The sequence below is a fragment of the Silurus meridionalis genome, chromosome 8 (genome assembly GCF_014805685.1).
Source record: "Silurus meridionalis isolate SWU-2019-XX chromosome 8, ASM1480568v1, whole genome shotgun sequence".
NCBI classification, from domain to species: domain Eukaryota; kingdom Metazoa; phylum Chordata; class Actinopteri; order Siluriformes; family Siluridae; genus Silurus; species Silurus meridionalis.
In genome coordinates, this window is record NC_060891.1 from 7,999,685 (window position 1) to 8,025,711 (window position 26,027).

Below are 26,027 nucleotides of genomic sequence, written 5' to 3' on the forward strand. Positions count from 1 at the left end.
CATTATATAGCATCTCTGTAGCTTTACACTACCTACATGTCCTTTAAATACGATGGAATAATGATTTACATCACCATGAGCTAGATTTGGGAGTGAACACACCCTGTTCTTCACTGTTACTCTGACCACGGTTCTGGGTGACTGAAAAAGAAGTTACTCTCGGGTTTATATATGAATTTGAAAACAATAGATTTTACACAATACTTCAGATATGGATCTGTTTTCACTTTCACATTCTATTTTATTGATAAACATTTTTGCAGAGATAATTCTTCTTTATTATGACAAGTAATGTCAATGAAATGTGGTAGTTTCTGCTCAGAACAAAACAATACCCTAATCTAGAGTTACAACCCTTTTAGTGACTTAAAACATCAGTTACTTGAGAACCACAAAACTTGAAAATGATTAATATACACATGATCCCTTTTACTTCTGAGGATTAACTGGGCAATTTTGCTTATTACAAGATTTTCTGAATAAAGTATTGTAATGTATTAAACTCAACATGTTGAGTATTGAGAATGTGGTGTTTGAATTAGAATAATAAACCACACATACTTCATTATTTGGTTAAATCCCATTTGTTTATTCAGTGGCTAATGTGACAAACCGGTTATATGTTTTTATTGTTGAGACACACTGAAGCATGTACGCACGCAAACACACACACAAAAATATAAATCAGTCTTCCCATTTGTGGTTCTGGCACAGTAAGAAAATGAGCATGAATGGGGGAAAAAATAACCTCGGGACAGACTTGATTTTTTCCTTAAAAAAAAAAAAATCAGTAGTCTGCATCTATGACAGGTGTAGTGCTTTTAATAATTGAAACAACTCGTAACATGTGACCTCATACTGGGAAAAATACACCTTCAAACTTGGACCAAGTTCACCAAATATTTGCCCATGCATGCAAAAAGATACCCAACAGAAAAGCAGATACCAAAATAATTAAAGAAAAAAAAAAAAAAAAAAATATATATATATATATATATAATAGAAATCCGGCATACTATTACAGGAAATTTGTATTTAAAAGCCCTAGTTCCATTGCCTTTAAGGACATTTATTCTGCAATATTCACATAGATCCCTCAACAATTTTTAATTGCCCATTATTAAGGCTCTTCCTTAATGAATTACAAAAGCAACTTACTTAAAATCTATTTAAGTGAGAACCTGATATACTGAAACGTTATGTTTAAAAAAAAAAAAAAAATTGCAAAATAAATTTGCCTACTGAATTCAATTATTTGAATATCTTAATGGGGAAGTTCTATATTTTGACACTTAACATGCACCTGTGTAAATCATTTATCCATAAATTCAATAGATAATTTCTGGTCATTTAAAAGCCTTTATCCATCCAACTGTCCAGAATTTAAAATAAAGCTGAAGTGAAACTTGCATCTGCATTTAAAGCTTTAACAAAGCCAAGTTGCTCAGAGTTCCACAGTGACGACTGTATTCTGTAGTACGTTACTGAGGGACTGGGGAAAGAGTATTAGGGAGAAAAAAGGCAGTAAATGATTTCACTTCTCTACATTTGGTTGGTTCACTTGAGGAAAACCACTTAATTACATGTTAAACATGCCTTACATGGCTGAATAAATAAAAGTACTAAAACTAATTTTGCTAAACGACTTTACTGTCATATCTTTAATAAAGGCAGCTAATAATATTGTTTACTTGCATTGCCAAAAGCTGGCTGTCCTACTGATTAACAGAATCACAGGATGGCTCTTTGAAAACACACAAGTTCATATGACTTTCAGATTCAGGTATTGAGATCACTTCAATACAGGCTCTTTAGTAATTGGAAAAACTATTATTTCTTTAAAACAACTTAAGTAAATAAATAGATGAATAGCTTAAGTCATAATAGCAATAATGATAATCTATCTAAAATCAAACATACTAAATATGATTACTGTACAAAATTATAAAGGAAAAATGTATGCAGGAGCTGGATGCTACACTAAAGTAACTTGCAAGTTATGAGGGAGAACAAAACAATTTTTATTAAACCTTCAACAGAAGTCAAGCCTTCCTCTGTCACAAAATCCATCCAGCGCCCTCAATGTTGCTGAAGGTTCAGTGAATACGGTGCTTATAACACCAGGCACAACACTGATCCGACAGAGAGACTAATTCCTGTTGGCAGTGACAATACAAAAGTACCCCTGGGTTGAGCTAGTTTGAGATTCCACTTTGTAGGACATATAAAAATCATAGATTTCAGCAGAGCAGCAAGGAGACTGGTGGGAATGGTGGATACGAGTCGGTGCCTCTTCAGCGCAACATGCCTTCAAGAGTATTGCAGATCGCATATAGATCAGAAGTGTCTGATCTATCAGATATGTGCACTCAAGAGGCAGAAGGGGTCTGTGCTTCTGTAGGCATCGGTTCCTGGACAAAGAAACAAGCTGTTATTCAAAGTGAGTTCCTAAGATTACTTTCTTTATTCTTTGTTTTAGTGCAGGACACAGTGACTCCTGTAAAAATTTGGAGACACCAAAATCAGAAAGGCTCTGTTTTTTTTTGTTTTATTACATACAGCACTTGCCTCCTTCTCCTCAATATTTTTCCTGCACAACTAAGTAGTGCCTGGCATTGTTGAAATGTAAACAAAATAAACACTAAAAAATGCTATTCAACTTTAGACAGCAGGACTGTTTTTAACACCTGTCAAAAAGATTTTCAGACCTCTTTCTGGTCCTCTGGTGGTACAGGTGTTGTGGTTCCTTCCTCAGAGGACACCTCCATTTTTTCTTCCTCCGAGCTCTTGGAGGCTTCTACACCATGTTCTGCCTCCCACTCTTGCAGCACCTCGTCCAAATTAAAGCGTCGACGGTAGTTTACGAAGAAGTTCTTCACCTGAACCACTGACTTGTTGCCGATGACGTCGGAAATTGCCTGAAAGTCCCTTCCATATTTCCTAATGGCTAAAGGATTGGAGGGAAATAGATTATGTATTTATCGATCACCATTCTTCTCAGAATTCCATACATAAAAAAAAAAGCTAAATGTAAACAAAAGTAAAAAACAAAAAGCACTATAATTTTACCTTGTACTGCAAGAAGCTGCTCCTCTGTAGTCCAGCGTGTGTTAAATTTCTGATTCACCTTTGAAAACAATGCACTTAAATTAGACTTTCAGAAAGACAGAAATAATAGGCGGAAAAAGAATTTCGTGACAATCAGAAGCCTAACACCACAGAACACTGACTCCATGCATATGCCACAGCTGTGACTCAACTTCCACTTTTAAAAAGTCCAACAAGCAAGCGGAAAATCTGACATTTTGAAACATGATTCTACATCTAAACAGCGTGATTACCTCAGCTGGCCGAAACTCCTCTACCCCTGTATCAAGCGCTTCTCTTAAGGCGCTGTTGTTCTGTTTGATGCTCTGAATCTGCAGACAGGTTTCACAATCACTCGTTTAAAAGTGCGCCGAGCCTATGCTCATTATGCCAAGTTGATATAGATCGGATAGAACAAACCTGTCGTTTAATTGCAATGAGCTCCATGTCCAGCTGCCTGAGAACGCTGGCTGCGGCAGGGCCACTGCTTGACATGGCTGTCACATCACTCTGGTTTAGGTGCATGCCTTTGGGAGGCTTTCTCTTGGCACGGTGGTGGTTCCTTGGACCTTGTGCTTCCTTTTTAACATGAGCTGGCTTTTCTGTGTGAGGTGCTTGCTAAAAAAATAGATTTAATAGTTTGTAATTAAAAAAAGAGCAGAATTGAGGGGGTTTACTCAGTTAGGAGAAACAGGAAACCAATAACTGTTCTGAAACTTTTCCCCACCAGGATAAAAATGGACATTATGCTAAAAAGCATGCCGTGTAACTGCTACTAACGTATATGTAAAAAGGCAAGACTGTATAAAGTGAATGTTACTATTGGAGTGTCATGGTAGACAGGCTATGGATTTATTTCAATTTGCACTGGTACCTTCTGGACAAGTGCAGGTTTTGTATCCTGTTTTTCAAGAGCAGATGCACCCTGAGGAAAAAGAGAGGATTTACTAAGAGAAATACTGCACACTCTTTAAAAGAAAAAAACAAAATACATTGTAAAATAAATAATGTAAAAAAAAATAATAATAATAATTTAAAACATTTTAAAAGTGAGATCATTTAATGCTTACTTCCTATGCAGACAACTTTACCCTAAGTAAAAAAAAAAATGTTACCTCTTTTTTCTCCTCCTTGTTTGACTCTAATTCGTTGTCACCTGGAGAGTTGCAGTGTGTCTCATCAGCCTCGTCATCGCTTAAAAACAAAACGAGGAGAAATTCAAACAGAATGAAATTATTTGAGCAATACAACAAACTCACAGCTCACACAGTGTATCTGTTTAATACTTAATACTAAGTGAGAGCTGCAACCGACAGCATCATTTATTCACTCTTTAGGGATAATGTGAAACAAAGAAATGGGACAGTGGAACCCAAGAGTTTAACTGGCTTTTATTATTTTTATAGAAATTAAAAACTATATTAAAAAAAATCATCTTTACATCTAGATGCTAGCCTGCACTTAGCCATAAATAAAGTGCCAACCACCATTATATACACAATCATTTTAATAAGAACACATGCATGCAATTATCCAATCAGGTAATCACATACAAGTCAAGAGCTCAACTACATGTTCACGTCACAAAATAGAATAGGAGGAAAACATGAAGCTATTGTGCATTCATTTTTTAAATACACAAAGCAGCATCTTTGGCACTGAAAATCATACCACAGTCAAGGTCAGTAAGAAACATTATTTCTCTAATACTAATGTTTGATTTGAATGACCAATGAAAGAAAGTGTAATGGATGGCAGGGGGATTTTTCTCTCTAGAAAAATGCTTCAAAACTGCTGGCTAGTTCAAGAACACTCTCTAAGAGAGACATATCTGTGTAAATGTCAACAATGAAGAAAAGACTTCACAATATACACACATTGTTAATAAATAATAAGCCTCAAAAACAGGAAGAAGCAATTAGAGTTAGACAAAAACATCTGGAATGTACCAGAACTATGTGAAGACAATGCAAAGTGTTCTGCACTGGCCAGATCAATCACTTAACCTGAATCTGACTGAGCATGCATTTTACCTGAAGAAGGCAAAATGCCTGAAGAACAAACAGGAACTGAAAACAGCTGAAGTTAAGCCCTAGCAGAACATTAAGGGAAAAGCCCCCCGTGTCAAGTGGTGTGTATAGGTTTTAAACTTCAGACATTTACAACCATGATTTTAAAATTAATCTGAAATAAAGGTCATTTGCTTTGTGTATCTTTAATACAGAGTGCAGGGTGGGGCATCAAATATAAAGAGTCGTGTGATTCCTACACTATTCATTACATTTTTTTTTAAAGATCTATATCCTTAAAATTAAGAAAGAAATTGACACCTTACTTAAATTGCAACAATATAATGAAATAGTAAAATGTCCATAAACATTTGGACACTAACATTTTTGCAGCAGCTAAAATAATAACAGTTGGTGTCCAAATGTTTATGGTAATGACTGTACATATATGAATAGCTGACCTCTCCTCACGATCTCTCTTCTGTTTGCGAGCATGGCGGTCCATGACACTGGTTTTGCTGCGTGTTTTCTTCCAGGAGTAATAGAATCGAACAAGGCTTGCAATAGACTTGTCTGGAAGCTGAAAAGAATACACCCAAATATAAGTGCTGAACATGCCACGAATATACAGTCATTAACCTGGATAACAGCAAATAGAAGTATGCTAATCACCATTATTACTCTTGATTGGCAGGATAATTGGCAACTACAGACTTTCTGTGGAGGGCTAAATTAACATTTAAATTCCTCAAGACACAATTCGGGTACATTTAAGTTTTTTCTTAATAAGTGCAGTGTAGAAATTGCTTGTAGTGGCTCACCATTTGTTGGATGCGGTGGAAAGTTTTGCCGTGAAAGCTGAAACCCTGTTCAAACAGCACTTTGTCTTCCACTGTCCATTCGTCAGGGAATGGGGTGAAGTTAGGAAGGTCTGCTAAAGACTTCTCTATGTTGTGTTTGTGCCAGAAAAGCATTCCTAATGCCTGTTAAAAGATAAAGGTATCATTGTGTGTTTGTATAAATATATAAACGTACACCCTCTGGATTTTCTATCAATCTGGGAAGGGTTATAAGGCCATTTTAACCATCATTCTACCGAGAGCACTTTACAAGTGGAAAACTTTCAGATTCAGAGTCAACCGGAACTCTACCGGCAGCAGGAAAAGAAAACACACTGGTATCACGTATGAGGGCGAAACATCAGCACGGTGAGCAAAAACTATTTCCTCAGCATGTAAAAATGGTATCATTTAATGAAGTGCTATTGTGTAAAAGTCGCACTAGATCTGTTCTGTCGTGACTCGCGGGCATCAGGTTGCAAAATCAGCTCGATCGCGACATGATGGATTCAATTAAAGCAGTGCGAACAAACGCGAAATCAAAAGCAGCAAATAACAGCAGCAGTAAACAATAACATTTTTTTTGTCACTTTTGTGGTTTTCAGCAAATGATGTATTTGTACACCAATGCATTTTTTTCTTTTTAAAAATCCAGCTTGTTAGCTTGCTGCGTTTCTCCAATCCATTCTCTTTTTATAGCATCTGTCTAATACAACAGTAACTTCTGTTTTCACAAATGATTTACTGCAGCTTTACTATATACGTTCAACTGTTTGTATATTAAATTATATATTCTCGATGCTTATATCTTCAGAACTGAACAAAATGTCTATTTTTTTAAACAAAAATTGTTTACCAATTGTTAATTGTTTAAACAAAATGTATCCGTTTTTATATAGATTTTTTTAAGCATAGTTGTCAACTTGCCGTTTGCAATTATCATTAAAAACAATACAAATGCTGATTTACTCAAATTATTTCACCTTTCATACTCATGCAATCTTCAACAAGCAGCCACTATAAGCTTTATAAAATGTCAAAATTAAATATAGTTAAACTCAAAATGTGGCTTTTGCATTATTTTTTTAAGTAAAATGTTAATAATAAATACCCTGAATTAGGGTTTTATATATTATAATAAGCAAAAGAACCAATCCAATTTTATCCAATGAACTAATTAATTAAAAAAAAAATCAGAATAATCGATTATCAAAAAAAAATCTTTATTTGCAGTCCTAGTTTTCACACATGCAGGGTTTCTACAGGCGTTACCAAGTCAAATGCAAGACTTTTTAAGACCTTTTAAAGACCATTCAGAATGCAATTTAAATTGATTCATTTCTAGCCATCGCTAAACTTTCCCATTCCCATGGCTGAAAATTAAAATCAGTTTCACCTCTGTGGTACAATCCAAGAAAGATTTGTGCCAATAACTGAAAGCTGATTGTAGTCGTAACACAGTCCATTATATTTGGACTAGCAAAAGAAAAAACTACAACACTGCAACAAAACAAAAAATAAAATGAGCATTAGAGGTAGTTTTATGGACCTTGTAAAATTAAGACCTGTTTAAAATTATTTAAGACCTTGAACAGTGAGTTTAAGACTTTTTAAGGCCTAAAATCTTGATTTTTTAAATGTTAGGCTTTTTAAAACCCTGCACATGGCTTCTCCATTTCAGCTTATGTTCGGTAAAAAAATCAATAATGACAGTGTAATGTTGTGGTGTTGTTCATCTAAAGTTGTATTAACTAATACTAAAACCTGTTAGGGACCCAATTATTATTATGATGATGATGTCCTGATACATAAAACCATAGAAATCAAAGTATCCTTTTCATGTCTGTACACATACACAATTAAGTATATACATAGGTAAATGTATTTTGTAAATAACTAACCATCATTGTAGTAAATATAAAGTAACATTGTTATCTGCAGAAAAATATTGAGAAACACATAAATGCACTAAAATAAAAAACATCTTTTTTATTTACCTGCTCCATGTTGTACCCATGTTTCTCTTTGGCAATAGCAATATATTCATCCACTGAATCAAACAAAAAAAAGGCACAGTGTAGATTATTTATTATCCTGTAATTCTGGTCACAAGTCAAACAGTTTCCCAAAGTTTTATAAGATTATGAAATTTACTATGCATTATTTTTGTATTAAACTGATTGAAATGATTAAATATTACATTCACACAAATATTCAGAGCAACCAGTCAGCTAGTAATGCTGTATCAGATCTATGGGATCTATTCCTATGAAATGTACCATGTCCAATCAACTAAATTTCACTTTAATAAAGACTGTAAAGCATCTCTAAATACATGAAAAGATGCCACACAGTTAATTTTAGGCTTCTTAGTACAATCTTAACCATTTAATAAGTCGTGTTTTATTAGTTTTGACTTTTTAATAAACAAATGTTTTTGGATAATTGTTTATGCTATGAAGACACTGTTTATGTAACATGATTTCATTTATTGAATCAAAAACAGGAGGATTGTGTGCATTAAGATTTCGCTTTTGACAATAACTCTTGGGGAAAACTTGTCATGTTATGTTTTTTTCCTCCCAGATGTTAACACCATAACAAATGACTCACATTTAGACTCAGACAGATTTTGGTTAGGAATCCACACCAGCATTCCCAAGTTTTCCCTCTCCTGGCTCGCCTTGGCCACTTCTGGAATAAAGAAAATACACAAGCGTCACACATAACAAAGCAAAAAAAAAAAAAAAAGCATGTGATTTAATATACATTTATTTTTACTTAAACCTGTTTTATGCTGCAGGGACAGATAAAAAAAAAATAATAATAATAAAATCTATACTATACTAAATGCTAACATTCTGTGATAAGATGCTCTCCGTGTCAGCTAACAAAATGAAATCCTCTTGTGTTTAAATACATTTGCTTGAATTTTGTACAGTGCAAAGTGCAGTAGGGCTGACACAATTCCACGAGTAAGTCAAGTAATTCGATTACTTTTTTTTTTGTTTCATTTAACTACACACAGAGCAATGTGTTACCCCACGGACCATTATTACTGATGTACCACCTGCTAAACCAGGGGTCACCAAGCTTTTTGAAACTGAGAGCTACTTCTTGGGTACCGATTAATGTGAAGGGCTACCAGTTTGATACACACAGTTTTCAGTTTGATCTGAAATAACACATTTGCACAATCTAACTTTTTTTATATGTTATTATTAATAATTAATGGTATTCATCTATGTGAAGACACTAATCATTTTAATGATTTATCATAATAATTATCAACAATTATTTAACAAAGTAGGAAACAGCTATTTTTTAGAAAAGGCCCGCAGGCTACTCATGTGGTATTTTATTCATATATTTCTATTTTGTTGTAATATGCCAATTAAATGCACTAAATGGGTTTAGTTTTTTTTTTTTTTTACAGATATTCTTGTATGTAATTTCAGCAATAAAATGTACATATTTCTAAAAAAAAAAAAACAAATCACTTGCTCATTTTAAGAAAGCCATCTTGTTTTCTCATGTATATTTAGTATTGCTCTTCAATAAGGAAAAATAACTTATTATCCAATTACTTGATTAATCGATGTAATAATCGGTAAAATATTTGATTCCTAAAATGATCGATAGCAACAGCCTTAAAGTGCAGTGCTCTTTCTGTGTGTTGTTGTATAAAGATAAGAAAGGCAACATGTAAATAATACTATTCACACATGAAAATAAAACAATATAATAGCCCAACTGAAAAATCAAGTGTAGTCTGACAGACTATCAGCTGCCAGATTACAGGTTCAACTAGTCAAGCTGGTAGACCAGATCTTTATATCTTTTATTGTTATTTTCCAGTATCCTAATAACTTCATTAAAAACTGGTTCTATCTAAAAGTCTGACTACTTAGCTCAACACGTGGCTAAAACAAACTGCATTTTTGTGTAGGAGGATAGATGAAAAATGCATTTGTCTGTGTATATATACTCCCATAAACCAAAGCAAAAATTCTGTACATTTACTCGCTTATCTAAATCATGTGGCAGCAGCACAAAAATAAATAAATACACTGCAAATGAAATTCAAGGTCTGTGGTTAATGCTCACAATAACCATTAGAACCGGGACTTCTGTGACTGTAGTGTGCTGGTGTTTATTACAGACTTCCTGAATCAACACAGAGATCACACTTTTCCAAAATCTGATGTTTAATGTGAACATTAACCAAAGCCCCTGACCTGTATATGCATTTTTTGTGCTGCTGCCACATGGTTAAAGTAGTGGAGTTTTTGTTTTCCACAGTGGCCCCAGGGCTGCTCATCAGGGATAAATACACATCATTCACCTTCATTCTTCATTTCTGTAAAGCTGCTTTGAGACAATATCCGTTGTGAAAAGCGCTATAGAAATAAACTTGACATGGTTCGCTGATCAGATAGATGAGAGAATGGGCAGGTTTCCCGAGTAAGTAATAGGCCATTTTATTTAACTCATTCGGGTGTTTAGAAATGGCATTTGTTTCTGGTGTATATGAACTTTTAAAAGGAAGCCAATAAAATCCTGCTTGACTTGAACACTAAGTATGAAGCACTCCGATGTAGGGAAGCAAACGGCTCTGTTGTTTATGGCAATAATTAGATTTCACCCCAATAATATAATAATAATAGTAATAACTATAATAAATACAGCAAAATGAAGTAAATCATTAGTATTGAATAATGAAAGCGATCCGTGGTGCAGTGCGCTGCAGATCTGATGCAACTAAACACGAGTGAAACAACGGGCAGTGTTCGAGGCTCGTCCGCGCTGGAACCTGCTCCTTCACTACAGCTCAGAAAACTGCCGCACAATTTACCGGGGTCGTAGTCTGGAACTACAGCCTGAAACTGTGGGCCGACTCGCATCCCTCCTGCACCTTAGCGGAGAAAAAGAAGGCGACAAATCAGATAGGAAGAAGGTTGGAAAAGTGTCCGAACTTGTGCCGAGTGATCGAGGCTACCAAAGTGTGACTGACTTACCGTGCTCGTCATCGCTGGAGGAAGGCGAACTTCCTTCCTCCCAAGAGTTGTTACTGTTGCCATTCGACGTGAAACTTTTGGTCGGATTGCTCACCGAGTTTCTGCCTCTTCTCTTCCCTGAAATCTCCGTCGTCCCCTTTTCCAACATCGCGGGCATCTCGAGGCAACAGCGACGAACTTTACCTCTCTCTTTTCCTGACTGCCTCCCTGCCTCCCTCTCCCCCCTCTCTCTCACTCAAACACACACAAGACTAGCTAGCTAACAGGCTAAGCTAAGCCGAGACTGAGATGTTGGCTAATTCGCGGCCTCGCTGTCAAAAAAAAAACCCTGAAGTGTGAATACTTGCAAAATCCCCTCAAACACGAGTCCAAACATCGAAAACACCAACCATCGAGTCTCCAAACTGCATCGATCTCTTTTTTTATAACTACCTCGCTCTATGAAGTTAGCAATACCAAGCCAGCTAAGTTCCCCGAGAACAATATTAAGTCTATTGCATTAGCTAGCAGGCTAACTCCTGTGTGGCACTGGTAGCGTGCTAGCGAAATAGCATCGGCTAACGCTAATTTAATTGGATCATTTCGGCCCCGGAATGAGATTCGAAACACTTCAAAACACGCCTCGATATAAACTGGCTTTTCTCCAGGACACGCGTCGAGGTCCGGTGTGGATACAAAAAAAACGTCGCTTTGATATGAAACGCAACTGTGTTTGAATAAAGTATGAGCCTGTTCATACGGAGAGAGTAGTGAACTTCACTTCTGCACTTCCACACTAGTTCCACAGTGAAGAGCCCTACTGAGATGTGTGAGAGAGAAACACACTCAGTCAAACTGCTGACGGGGGAGAAAACAAGGGGGAGGGAGAGGAAAACTAGACACAAGGATAGCCAAGTCAAGGAGATTCATCACTTAGTTTATTAATTCATCTGTATAAGGTCACTTAAAAGTGCAGTTGGTGCACATCAGGTGCAAAAAAAAATACACCACATAAAAAAAAAAAAAAGATTCGATTCACCAGCATCCATTCAAAGCCCCTGGTCCTGTTCAAAGTGCCCCTGAAATCAAATTCAAGGTGTTTGGTGCTCTGAGCTTTCCCCATTCCTTGTTGCCTTTAGGGGAACCAATACAACACTCTACCATTAAAAATACTTGAATTTTAAAGTTCTTCACTTCCTGGAAAACAGCGAACACTTATGATAATTCAGCTCGTGTGTTCTTCTAATGAAAATCTCCCTGCACCTTTTAAGTCCCACTTCAAAGCTCGAGTCTTGCTCTACAGTAAACATATTAGCCATCTCCTAGTTTGAAAAAAATGACAATTTCAAAAGTTCATATAAAAATTATGTTATTTGTTTCACCTCTAACTATTAAGTTGAATAGTTTAGGGTGATCTAAGTATGGGGTAGTGTATCCCCAAAAGTTTAATCCACCTTTTTAGCTAGCTTTTTTTTTTTTTTTTTTTACAGATTTTAAGGTTGATTTCCTGGTTTAAAAGTAAACAAACAACAACAAAAAATCTGATCAAATTACAGCCCTTAGGGCATTTCATGGAGACAGTAAATGTAAAAGATGTCAGAAAACAATCAAGTATATATATATATATATATATATATATATATATATATATATATATATATATATATATATATACAGTACAGACCAAAAGTTTGGACACACCTTCTCATTCAAAGAGTTTTCTTTATTTTCATGACTATGAAAATTGTAGATTCACACTGAAGACATCAAAACTATGAATTAACACGGAATTATATATGAAATTATATACATAACAAGTGTGAAACTACTGAAATATTTCATATTCTAGGTTCTTCAAAGTAGCCACCTTTTGCTTTGATTACTGCTTTGCACACTTTGCACACTTTGCACAAAATATTTCAACTATGTATCAACTATATATATATATATATATATATATATATATATATATATATATATATATATATATATATATATATATATAGTTGATACATAGTTGAAATATTTTGTGAACCCAGATATAAATTTAATTTCATGTCAAATTTTCCCTGTTTCCAACTTTTCCCCACAAAGTCATTTTGCTTAATATTTTGCCTTTTTTTCCCAGGGGTGTATAGTTATGTGAGCAAAACTTTCCATACAGAATTTACCACTTTTGGGGCGTTCACTGCCAGAATTTAATGCTACCTAAGTTAGACTTAGAACATGAACCTATACTGGTTGGACTTATCCATTAGTTAAAATGTGTAATGTAATTTTATCTACCATTTAAATGTGTCAGATACCTTCCTGTGTGGACTCTCTTGCTTACTATGACCACTGATGCACCTTGGGTCAAACATAGAAATAACTTCAAAAGCACACATGATCTTTTTGTACTTGTTAAATTCTGTTTAGCTAATTTGTTAATATACTGTTTACTGATATGTAAGATACATATGAAAACAAAGTCAGTCAAGCACTTCAGCCTGCCATCAGTCTTAATTCAAAAAACCACTGGGGTATTAGTTTTAGGCTCTGAGTCAGTAATTTAATGGTCATGATACAAAAAAATATTCACAAATTTAATCACACTTGGGGGGGCATTTGAGTAGCCATTTTTCTTTTTATATTATATGGTCATCATAATACCAAAAGTATTTACATAATATTTACTTCGAGATGAGATGAAAAATAACCATATAAACATAGTTTTAAATGTATTTTTTTGTCCACATGGACTATTTATTTAAGAATATACCACTCATAAAAATGTTTACATTTACTCATATTTGTTATAGTAAAGCCAATGGGTATTTGTTTTCTGACTATAATAGATTAATATTAGAACATACCTTTTTTTTTTACTTAATGTTATTAGCCATAGTGACATCTGTTGGGTTATGGGTCAAAATTGACCCACACAGTTTTATGTTAGGAAAGAGGTAAAAGGTCATACTTTTTCACATAATCAAACGGAATTTTGCTTAAAATTGCAAATTCAAATATGTTACAGTATGTTTTTTTTCGCTGTCAAATTGAACATTGAACAATGACAACATAATTTGTGTCTGTTTGGGCATGTGTGTTAAAATTAATGTTTTGAATACTGAACATTGACAAGGTGTGTGTGTTCATATGCATGAATTAAATTATGTGATTTTTTAGTGTGTTCCTTGCATAAATGTTTCCCACATGTGTGGCAAGTGCTCCACCCATATGGCCCAGACATCCCTAATGAGAGCAAGCTTTTGTCTCTCGATTGTCAAAGAGGATAACTCTTGACAACACATGAAAGATTTGAAGTGAGATGGTAGCTCGAGAAGTACCCTGGGGTGACTCACCATCCCATAAGCTGCCTGTGGCCTCATTACAGGATCTGTACATACCAGCAAGAACCAACAGCCCTATGTAAGCATCCAGGTGTGTTTTGTCGATCTCCACCCAGCTGTTGCCAAACACCATTTTCCCTTCAGTGTTTGTCATCTCAAGCAGGATGTTCTAACTAGATGGTGTTTTGAACAACTCAAATGCTGTCCCAATAATTTGAAAATGTGACAAAGCATACATATCTAGTAGGCCCCGGGGCCATTCTGATGATGTTCTCAATTGGTGCTCTGCCTTGGTTGTCATAAAGGATTGATGACCATGAAATGTCACTTTTTTTATTTGAAGAGTTCTTTTTAATCATCTTTGCCATTTGGGCTGTCCTCTTCATCAGATGTGTCTTCTTGTTCTGGATCAAACTTCACATCATCCCCATCCTCAGACAAATCATCATCACTGTTACTTTGCTCTCTGTCCTTAATATTACTTTCATGACCAAAGATATGGTCATCAACCTCACATACACTGAATCTATTGACCATATCTTTGGTCATGAAAGGAGAGGTTCCTTTGGTCATGTGGAGTATGATCCTGAACAAGAAGACACATCTGAAGAGGTGGGCAGCCCAAAGACACTGAATCTCTTGCTCATGTTGAAATAGACTGATGATGCAAAATGAAGCTGATAACACACATGAGCCGTATTTGTAGATAACAATGTTCAGACAATTCATATTCATTTCACAATTCATATTGTTCACACCAAACCCGCCAAAATTATGAGTATCAATGTTCCACAAGAAACGTTTGGGTCATGTGTCCCTATAGAAGACAGGGTAGGTGGGGGAGGGGTTAAGATGTGTCTTTGATGTGGGCAGTTAAGCCAAATTGAATTTTCAGGGCAGCACATAACTTTTCTATGATGCATGGATGCATATAACAGTCAATACTCTTGGTGGGTCAAATTTGACCTGTGGCACCACAGATGTCACTTTTATTTTTAAGACTTGAATTTACTAAAATAGTTTCTTTTGTTTCCATGTCCATGTCCATGAGTTGTTCATTTCATGACAGAAGCCTGTATTATATGTAGTCTAATTCCATTCCATTCCATTTTAGGTGTATAGAGAGTAATAATGAGTAAGCCAGTGGCATGGAAAATCTCCCTGAGATGGTATGAGAAAGAAACCTTGAAAGGAACCAGACTCAGAAGGGAACCCAACCTCATCTGGGTGACACAGAATGTCCATTCATAATAGATTTATCATCGTTGATGTTATCAAATGTTCACCTGGATGATTGAATGCAAAAACATTCATGGCAGCTGTAGTTCTAAGCCACTGTAGCAGAATGTTTATATTCATTACAGTGCAAAACCATCATTATGGGTCTTAAGTATACCATGCTAAGTAACTACATGGATCATTTGCCTCATGTGGATGCGGATGTGGAATCATCTTCAGTAGAAGGGAGTGGTCTCCAAATGAAAATAACTCCATCCAGAGGTAGGGTGTCAGAATGACTCAAACAGGATTCAAAATAATAAGAGATAAAGACTTCATGATCACAACTCGAACACTACAGATAAAAAATACCACATGTAGGTTTTATCAGGGTGGCTGCAGTCTTGCTTGATTAACTTTCTTTCGACTTCTACCATTAGGGGTCGCCACAGCGGATCATTCGCATGTTTGATTTGGCATGTTTTTATGCTGGATGCCCTTCCTAACGCAACCTTCCCATTTATCTGGGCTTGGGACCGGCACTAAGAGTGGCTGGGGTTGGTGAGAGCGCCGCATCCTAACCACTAGACCACCAGGGACCATGCAGACTTGCTTGATTATGTAATTATATTTTGGTTATAGTGTAAATGTTTGTTCTAATGATAAATGTACATATTTTACAAAATTGAAAGTTTTATACAATTACACACACTTTATGTTACATGGTATGTCCTGTATTGAATGTGTTATTGTATCTACTTTATTTCCATAAGAAATCATTTAAACAGTAATGGCTAAGAGGCAGATTTATTTACATGTCAAATGTTTTTACCCAGTCAAAAAGTCACTTTTATAGTACTTGGTCCTAGCAATATTATGTAGGAATGTTTGCACTTTGCTCCTAACAGAACTGGTACAATGTTAAGTTTGGGATGCTCATTACAACACACTGATTTACAGAACCTGAAGTTCATTCCACACATTTTCTATAGGATTTTTGTGAGAAGTTTGTGACAGTTTCCTCGGTATGTTCACTTTGTTGACTTTAATTTGTTACTGAGATTCTCCTATGCTTAGGATCATTGTCCTGTTGTAAGATGAACTTTTAACCAAGCTAACATTTTTTTTGAGCTTGACGCTCTATGCTTTACAGATGGAAAAGAAATCTTTGGATCCAAAGCCTCTTTTTCTTCCATACACACTGCAGATTATTATGAACAACCAGTTCTATTTTTGTTCTTAAGATCAGAAAACACTCCTCTAAAATCCCACACTTTGTCTTTTCTAGACAGTAGTGGTGTCTACATCCATTTAAGTTATGGCAGTGGCTTAAAGATGAACAAATATTTGCTACTCCTTTGCCTTTTCTTTTTCTTTTTTTCTCTCTGACCAAAATAACCCTGGGAGTTCATTTGTGCCTTGTTCCAAAATGATGAAATTTCTGTTTAGTCACATGATTTTTGTAATTGCTCATGGTGCTTTCAGTGAAAATTTCTTATAAGGAAGAACCAGACTTGTAGTGGTCTTGGCTGAGTTGTTTCTAAAACAAGGCTCTTTCACAGCCAAAGATCTCCTACCATTAACTTCTTATTATGACAATTGACCAATCAGAAGCTTATAACAGTCATTATACCAATTTCCGTAATCTTGCAGACTGTTTAAAGACATTATGTATGTAACTCTTTGCCAATCATATCACAGTGGCACAATACATAAAATCGCACAGATAAAGGTCAAGAGCTTCAGATAATGCGCTTCTCTTCAAAATGGTTGTAGACAGTAATTATTTGATTGCTGAAACCTTCCTGTCATTTGTAACAAGTCAGTTAATTCTCCTTTTTCAAAAAATAAAGAGGTTTCACCCACAGAACTGTGGCATACTGTAGGTTTTTTGCTTTTCACACTATTCTGTAATAAGTCTAGAGACTGTTGTATGTGAAAATCCCAGAAGATCAGCAGTTTCAGAGTTAGGTAGAACAACAATCTGGCACCAGCAAACATACCACAGTTAGACAGAATCAGTTAGATCACATCTTTACCTCATATTGATATCTGATTTGAACATTAACTAAAGCTTTTTACTTTATACATTGCACTCATGTGACATGATTGGGTTACTTTAATTCCAAGACTACTTTGTTATTGCTTAACTTTGCTTTGTATGAAAATGACTGCAATTGGGTTGCCGTATTTACAGTATGTGCCATTTATTTAAAATATGGTTTATGGTCTAAAACTGACAGACATTATCATTAAACTACTGTGTAAGACAAAATAGCATTCCCATTATTGTCAAATACATATCATTTCAACAAAGGATTTATAATTGAACTAAAATATACAGCTTTCAAAATATACAGTATTCATTATTCAGTGAAGAAAATGCACAGTGGTGTAACTTTGTCTGAACTGATACATACATAAAGCATTCTGGGAACAACCTTCCCATGGTGAAACTTTAACTTCTGCTATGAGAAATTTTGAAAGTGAAAATGAAATGTTTTATTTTATTTTTTTTTTGCATCTCGCACAACCAGTAATGTTCTAGCATTTCAAAGTCTCAGATGTGAAAAGGGAGAATATTAGATTTAAAGATATCATTTCAGTTCATAAATAAAATATCTACATTTTAAATATGGCAGTAAAAACTATGTCTGTCTTTATAGCCACCTCCACAGGCAGGCATGCAATTCCCAAGCAGACATTATTTGTTTTATATCATTAATATTTGTTTGAAAAAAAATCCACTAAACATTTATAGACTATTATAATTTATATTACAATTAAACATTTTAGTTTGATTAAGTTGGGATGTTTTTTAAATAACATCAGCCACAAAACTTTGATCAGCACACACACTTGTCTGTCTAGTCCTATCACCTGAAAAAAAATCTATTGAACATTATCTCTTTACTTGACATTATCTCTGGATAATGAAATAACCACTGATTAATTTAGTGAGAGTAGTATAAAGTACATTTCACTTGCACCAAAGTTTTAATTTTTTTTTCTTTTCATTTTTACGTTCTATACAAAGTAGGTAAATACCATTCTCTGCCCACAGGTAAAAAAAATGCATGGATTAAATACTTCCTGGAGAAGTCTTGAATAACAACGTGAAGTATAAAAAGGAGCCTGTTTGAAATTTGCATTACATGTTCATCCACTAGGTGGTGTGGTTGTTGTGGTTAGTATTTCTTCAGGGCGATCTCCTACTTTTCCCAGGCCTTGTTTTGATTGCTGCTGTTCAGGCTTGATTAAGTTCTCACACATTAAGAACTGATTGATGGGTAGCTGGATAACTAAACAGTTAGAATGGCTGACTAATAGTTCAAGTTTCAAGCTTGATTAGGTTTCACATTAAATCAGATTTTAAGTTTCATTGTGTGTGTAACCCAAGCTTAAATGCTTATCTAATGCTTATCTGTTGTTTTGTTTAAGATGATCCCATTATTATTTTAACAACTGAATCGTTAGATAGATAAATAGATAGCTGCATATTTAGGATTCTGTGCTAATGTCTGGAAGGTTCTTAGATTAAATCCCAGGATCAGACTTCTTTTTGTGTCACTGAGAAAGCTGAGAATAGCTCAGCTGCATACCTTTGGGTAAAAGTGTATGTTAAAGATATAAATTATAATGGATAAGTGGGAAGTTTTACATGTGAAACGGATGCATAGATGTTGAAATACATCTATAATACCTAAAAACAAGTTGGTCTGTTAAATGACCCCAGCTCTAAGCTTGGTGTTTGCATTGAGGGATGTTGTACAAGGTGAGCTGCGGGTGCTGAATGTTCTGTATGCACGTGTCACTTGATAACACACAGCATTACCCATCAAGCCCAATGGGATGTGATCATGTGACGTCACAGCACCGTGAGTGTACGTACATATTACTATCTATAACAAAATATCACTAGAAGGTCATCAGTCATTTGTGACCTCCAGCAGGCATAATCTAAGGAGAAAGTGCAGATAATGAAACATCCAGAAATTATGTCAGACACTTTTCATGCAAAGATTTGCATAATGAGTGCATGGTGGAAAATAAATTATACATAATAATTTATGAAAAATAATGAACTGTCCATCACACTCAATGTGCTTGGCTAGTTTAACACTAGATATTAAGAGTGTGGTTATGGGAATTTGCTTATAGAGCCCCTAGAGCATTAGTAAGATCAGATTCTCCGCCTAGACTCTGCCCCAAGAGCCCTCGGGTGCAGTCAGTGTTCCAGTGTTCAGTCTTATACAAACCATCTTTTAAGGACCTCACTTGCACGGTGAGTTTGTCATGCTGACATACATTTACATCTAAAAAACATTTAATACTGTGGAAATTTACATTTTTTATTTTTTGCAATTTATTTCAAAAAGAGAAACGTTCATATATTCTAGATACATAACAAAATATTTATATATAATTACAAGCCTTTTTCTGTTCCAATGATGATTAAAGCTAATACTATAGCTTTAACTTTTAACTTTTTTAATATTTTCTAAGATCAAACAAAAAAGGATTTACAATACAGAAATGTTCATGCTTTAAATTACTACATGAATTATACAGTAATTCATGTAATTAATACATTAATTACTGCATCTATGCAGCACGACAGAGGTGATCAGCCTGTGGCACTGCTGATGTGTTTTTGAAACCCTAGTTGCTTTGATAGCAGCCTTCAGCTGATCTGTATTGCTAGGTTTTGTGTTGTGTATCCTCATCTTCCTCTTAACAATTCCCCATATATTCACTATTTTGTTCATGTCAGGTGAGTTGGCTGGCCAATCAAGCACAGCAACATCATGGTCAGCAAACCAGTTAGTAGTAATTTTGGCACAATGGGCAGGTGTCAAATACTGCTGGAAAAGGAAATCAGCATCTCCATAAAGCTTGTCAGCAGACAGAAAATGAATTACTCTAAAATCCCCAGGTAAATAGCTGTGTTAACTCTAGACTTAATAAAACACAGTAAACCAACACAAGCAGATGACATGGCACCCCATGACCGACTGTGAAAACTTCATACTGGACGTAAAGCAACTTGGATTATGTGCCTCTCCACTCTTCTTACAAACTCTACAATATCTATATTTTTAAATTTTCCTACAAAAATATTCTCATGACAACTTTTCAATATAGCTTTTTCATGATATAAATTTTTTTTATATGCACTTGTATATTTGGTGATTATACTTCCAGTGAAAGAAAATTGTAATGCTACAACAAACTAAGATAGTTACAATTCTGAGCTTCCAACTTAGTGACAACAGATTGACAGATTCTCAGATACAAGACTCATTGTCTCATGTCCATAACCATTTCACCATAATGGTTAGTGTAAACAGGACAGGGACCAGCATGAATAAACTGTGAATTTAGGCTTTAAATACATTTAAAATGTGCTTGTTTGCAAATCTCCATGCCATATCTCGGTTATGCAACTTTAAGTCCTAATTTTAATATTAAATATCTATATTTTTTTAGCTACTAGTAGCAAAACAACAGTGTGTTCCTGTTAGGATGTCAACAAACAATGCACCTTCAATAATTTGTCAAAAGAGTTTGAATATGCAAATCAAACCTATGCTGGAAAACGTGGCACATTCGGCTTTGGCATGTAAAACAAGTTCCCGCTGAACCTTCAGTGTATTAGTCACAGTTTGGTATTCCAGAATTTGTTAAACTATCCTGGGGGTAACCCCTTATTTCATACATTCGGCAGAATGTGATAGACTACGTGTAAAACGTATAGACACATGCACAACTCACCCATATGCAGTTCTTTCCCAAGCCGTTACCACACAGTTGGAAGCATACAGTTGTACAGTTGTCTTTATGCTGTAGCTCAAAGATTTTCCTTCACTGGAACTAAAAGGACCAAACGTGTTCTAGCATGACAATGTCCCTGTGCATGAACCAGAACAAACAACATTTGGGTTGAACCGTAATACCGACCGCACCCCTGAACATACTAACGATCTTCTTGTGGAAATGATCACAAATGAACACAGCTGTGCTCCAAAATCTAGTGGATCACATACAATCTACCAAATCACTCTCTATTACCATTCATTCATGCCTGTGGTATATTTGTGCCAGATTCCATTTGTTAAATTCAAGATAGATTTTTTTTTGCTCTGAAACCAGTGCAGAATACATGTAAAGAATATTTATGGATTTTGTCATTTTTATATATAAAGGCTATTGGCCATATATAGACCTAAATGCTACAAATGATGGACACATAGACTCTTTTTGTGGTTGTGGATGTTCTCATTTGCACAGAAGAAGAATTGCATTTGTGAAAAAACTATGCACAAGTCTAATTTATTACACAATGTGTGAGTATTTTTTAAACCAAAAAATAAAAAACCAGACACACTTAGCACCTCTATAATATAAATGTATAGAAGAAGAAGAATTTAGCATCTTGCTGTGACACACAGATGAGGATATGTCCCCTTTTGATTCTGTTCCTCTCAGTGTTTCTTCCTAATAATGACTTGGGGAGTTTTTTGGTTCTTATTTCAGGAATCATCCCCCGCCATTTTTATGTTTCTAGGAACTTAAAAAAAATTAATTAATTTATGTATGAAATGGCTTGAATATGTAATTGGGTATTTTGTACCTGTGTTAGACTGTTAGAAAGTTGTTGGTGATGTGATCACAATATGAATATAGAAAACATGAATTCTTTAGGTCATATCTATTAAATCAAGGGCAGAGAAGGTTTCGTTTCTCTGAATGTGAGAAGCCCAGGCTATCTGACACACCCTGCCCCTTCCGTTTAACAGCTCACGTACGTCTACTGGTAATGAAAGATATCTCGCACTGCTGCTCTTCTCTATATGGAAACTTATAGAGTTCATTCAGACCTTTTTGACGTCACATCTGCATGCTTACATTCATGGCCAATGAAACACATGCACAAGAGCTCGGTGTGTGTTGAGTGGGTTGGGTAGGGGATGGGAGGAGGAGAGCAGTAGGTGGGGCGTGTTTCTGCACTGTAGTATAAAAGTAACTGAATGGGACTGCAGCGGGCTTTGACGGCGGAGGACAGTAGCAATAGCTTCATTCAAGCTGCTCTTGTTTTCCCGGTTAATACCCTCATGGATTATTGACGTTAGTGATCTGTCATTTTGCCTGCTGATGCGTGATAACACATTATACTGATAACTGCTCAGGCTTTGCAAAAAAAAGACAAAAAGAAATGCTATAAACTACCTCTAGTAAGTGTGCAGATGTTTCAGGTGTTCCCTGACCTCAAAGTCAAACCAACCAGCCCAATAATCGTAACTTCAATCACAACAGAGTGCAAAAAGGTGGGTGGGGAGAACAGAGTAAGTGGGTAACGATGCCTCTGGATTTTGGAATATACGAGCGCCGTGCAGATTACAAATCTGAAAAACAGTGCCAGAGAACTTCGCTGGCTTTCTACCAGGCTGTGCGGGATCTGCTGCCGGTGTGGCTGCTGGAGGACATACGCGCCACCGAGGCGTTCCACTGGGAGGACGAAGGCCGCGCATGCGCCTTCACGCCCTCCGAGGCGCTCCTCTACGCGCTCGTTCACGACCACCAGCAGTACGCGCGCCACCTGCTCCAGCGCTTCTCCGTGCGCGCGCTGGCCATGCCGAGCGCGAGCTTCCGCTGCTGCGTGCACTCCGCCGCGCCGCACGTGGCCGTGGCCGTGCGCTACAACCGCGTGAGCATTCTCAAGATGATCATGAGCACCCTGAAGGAGTCAGGCGACGAAAGCGAGAAAAAGGCGCTCTTGAATGAGCGCGGGTGCGCGCACACAGAGAGCGGCAAAACGGCGCTGCACCTGGCGTGCGACCTCGCGCGCCCAGAGTGCTTGCTACTGTTGCTAGCCAACGGCGCGTGCCCGTACGTCACAGACCGCTCAGGAGACACGCCTCTGGACTGGCTGCTTCAGCAAATCAGCCAAAGCGGCAGAGACATGAGAACGAAGCGCGTGTGCCTCGGATATCTGGTGCTGTTCATGCCCACGCCACACTTCCGCATGCGCAATGATCTGCGTGAGAACCCCGCACTGTGGAGCCGCATCATCGGGGAACAGGGGCTCCAGTGGCTCATCGGTCAATGTCCACCGTCCCTCTTCGTGCAATGCATGCGCAATGTGATGCGCTGTGTTCCTGACGAACAGCTCGAGTCTCTGCCCGATTTCCTCAAACCACCTGATTTTAGACTGCACCAGTGTTAAAGGACGCACTCTGCCTTACTTGGACAGAAACGGATCTAAAAAGTGTGTATAAAGTTGATTGAATGGGTTTAGGACTGCTATGCTGACTGCACTGTAAATATGTGATGTTTGTAAAATATGATTCCAAGTAATGCTTAGTTACTGTTAAAATATATTTTTTAAATATAATATATACATTTGGGAAAACTATCAGTGCATTTCTTAAACCCCTGCACATACCCTCCATTTTTAAAATAGAGAAAAAGTAACAAATTTTGGTAAACATCTTTTTAATCCTGGAAGTTGATATAGACACCATAAAGCAATGACATCAATGTATTAAGCGTGTGATTAGTGATAATATACCATACAGCATAACATCAGTGCTCTATAATGAGTGCTAGTGTTCCCATTTCATTTTTCACCGACAGCATTGTGCTTGGAGGAGAAGAGAAGAAAAGAAGATATGAGGGTCACAGATGGCCTCAGAACTAGGCAAAATATCACAGATAAAAAAAAAAAATAAAACAACCACAAATCGATGCCAAATGAATGCAACGTTGATATACTTACCATATTTCATTTGCATAATATTTCAGAGGTGTCTGTGGTCCAAACAGAATTACAGACAAGTCACAAGTGAAAAAATAAAAAGACACTAGCACTATATATGACTCTTATTAAATGATGATGCACCTCAAACATGTATTTATTCATTATTAAAGTGCATTCCCTTTAAAAAAAACAACAACAAAAAAAAGGCATGAAACATGAAAATTGCCTAAACAGCATTACAGTTCACTCAGAGTGGACTATGTACCTAGGTGGCTTATAAGAGTGCTGTACCGTCACAATGACACCAACCAGTTTACTAATAATTAAATAAACAAAGTTACAGTAATAAAAATAAAAATAAACACCTCTTCATCCCATTTTCCAGCTTCTGATCACTCATGCACACAGTTGTTCTGAACTGATAAACAGCAGGTATGTGAATAACTATGTTTAACATGCTTTATGCCCTATTTAATGGATCTAACACTGGTAATAGCTCACAGTAAGTATTACCAATGTAGAGTAATATTACATACATTCCTGGGTGAGTCTGGGGTTAAAGCGTAGACTTTAGTATATATTAGCAAAAAGTTCTTCCTACATTCAGTCTTAAAGAGTGTTATATTTTTATGGTGGTTATGGTGTGATGGACCGAAAAGTGCAGTATCAGTCATTTAGAGGTGTTAAAGCTTAGGAAAACATGCCCTAGATAATCAGAATTGAACTATTGAACAGATTTGAAATCCAATACTAAGCAATTTTGGTCCCAGTAATTTGACTCAAGGGTCAGTGGGGTTTCTGTTTCACACTTCTTGTTTATCCACAAAGTTTTTGGCTTTACATTTTAATTAAAGACTTTAATTAACGTTAAGCTCAACATGCTGTTATTGTAACAGTATGCTGCTTCAGCTAGACTTTCGGTTCATTAAGCAGTAGAGATATGTCTCTAGTTGCTTCGCAGTGTGTGTGGTGGCCTGGGAAAACCCCTAAATGGAAAAATCTTTACTTTGTCCTGTTATAGTTCTGAAAACTACAGACTTTCTTTCTGCAGACAATCTTTGCAGTTCATTTTGACTGCGGCACAACAGCGTTGTGGATATTTTGACAGTCAGTAACTGATTATAAACTGAATTGATTAGGCATATTGCCCATTTTACTCACAGCCACCGATACAGCAATCATCAATACACTAAATTCAGAATGCTTTTTCTGGAATAAACCCGTGTTCCTTCACAAAGCAAAGAGCTACGGACTGTTAATATTAGATGGTGTTATACACCACACATGTAAATAAACTAGTAAACATGTTTTTACATTTGATAAGTTAAGATTACACTTATACAACATTTCTTGATCTCTTTAAATTTCTGTTTAAAGTTCTATCATGTGTCACTAACTTGGTGATCACAGATGAAGAGACCATGAATTAATACTCTTTACTACCAGTCGCTTGACATATTTTATTTTACTTCATGATCAGTCTGTCTCTCTCTCTCTCTGTCTCTCTCTCTCTCTCTCTCTCTCTCTCTCTCTCTCCTCTTCTTCTGGCAGACATACCTCATGATGGTACTGACATTTCGGCATATTAGAAAAAAGTGTAACGGGATTCTGACATTTTGGTTAAAAATGTGAGTAATACATGGTTAAAATAAGTTAAATTAACTAATATTTTTGTTGAAGCTCCTATCCAAAACTTAACCAGCAAAAATTCTGTACACTCTTTAAAGACAATCTCTTCTGTACACAGGTTAAGAACAACCAAAAAGTGCAGACTAGCAAAAACA

At 36.2% G+C, this 26,027-nt stretch overlaps 3 protein-coding genes across 5 annotated transcripts in view; 1 reads left to right on the forward strand and 2 right to left on the reverse strand.

Annotated features, from left to right (window-relative positions):
• Positions 1–1,997: 1,997 nt before the first annotated feature.
• Positions 1,998–11,817, reverse strand: rcor1 (REST corepressor 1). 2 transcript variants are annotated; one of them, XM_046856183.1, is made up of 13 exons: positions 10,954–11,817; positions 10,791–10,844; positions 8,549–8,629; positions 7,933–7,985; positions 5,918–6,079; positions 5,558–5,676; positions 4,203–4,281; positions 3,962–4,012; positions 3,508–3,705; positions 3,342–3,419; positions 3,070–3,127; positions 2,709–2,947; positions 1,998–2,411 (listed from the first exon to the last, which is right to left on the reverse strand). In XM_046856183.1, exons 1-13 carry the CDS (start codon positions 11,108–11,110, stop codon positions 2,370–2,372), a joined length of 1,371 nt encoding a protein of 456 aa, XP_046712139.1. In that variant the 5' UTR covers positions 11,111–11,817; the 3' UTR covers positions 1,998–2,369. The 2 variants fall into 2 exon arrangements, with proteins under 2 accessions (XP_046712139.1, XP_046712138.1); XM_046856182.1 differs by having other exon boundaries at positions 10,791–10,850; positions 10,954–11,807.
• Positions 11,818–22,067: 10,250 nt separating this feature from the next.
• On the forward strand, positions 22,068–26,009 carry ankrd9 (ankyrin repeat domain 9). Of its 2 annotated transcripts, none has more exons than XM_046855383.1 (2): positions 22,068–23,751; positions 25,991–26,009. In XM_046855383.1, exon 1 carries the CDS (start codon positions 22,843–22,845, stop codon positions 23,707–23,709), a length of 867 nt encoding a protein of 288 aa, XP_046711339.1. In that variant the 5' UTR covers positions 22,068–22,842; the 3' UTR covers positions 23,710–23,751; positions 25,991–26,009. The 2 variants fall into 2 exon arrangements, with proteins under 2 accessions (XP_046711339.1, XP_046711338.1); XM_046855382.1 differs by lacking the exon at positions 25,991–26,009 and adding an exon at positions 24,120–24,355.
• Positions 23,962–26,027, reverse strand: part of tecpr2 (tectonin beta-propeller repeat containing 2) — a 38,112-nt gene continuing 36,046 nt past the window's right edge. The window contains 2 exon segments of the mRNA XM_046855381.1: positions 23,962–24,126; positions 24,262–24,293. Coding sequence (XP_046711337.1) covers positions 24,069–24,126; positions 24,262–24,293 — 90 coding nt within the window. The 3' untranslated portion in view covers positions 23,962–24,068.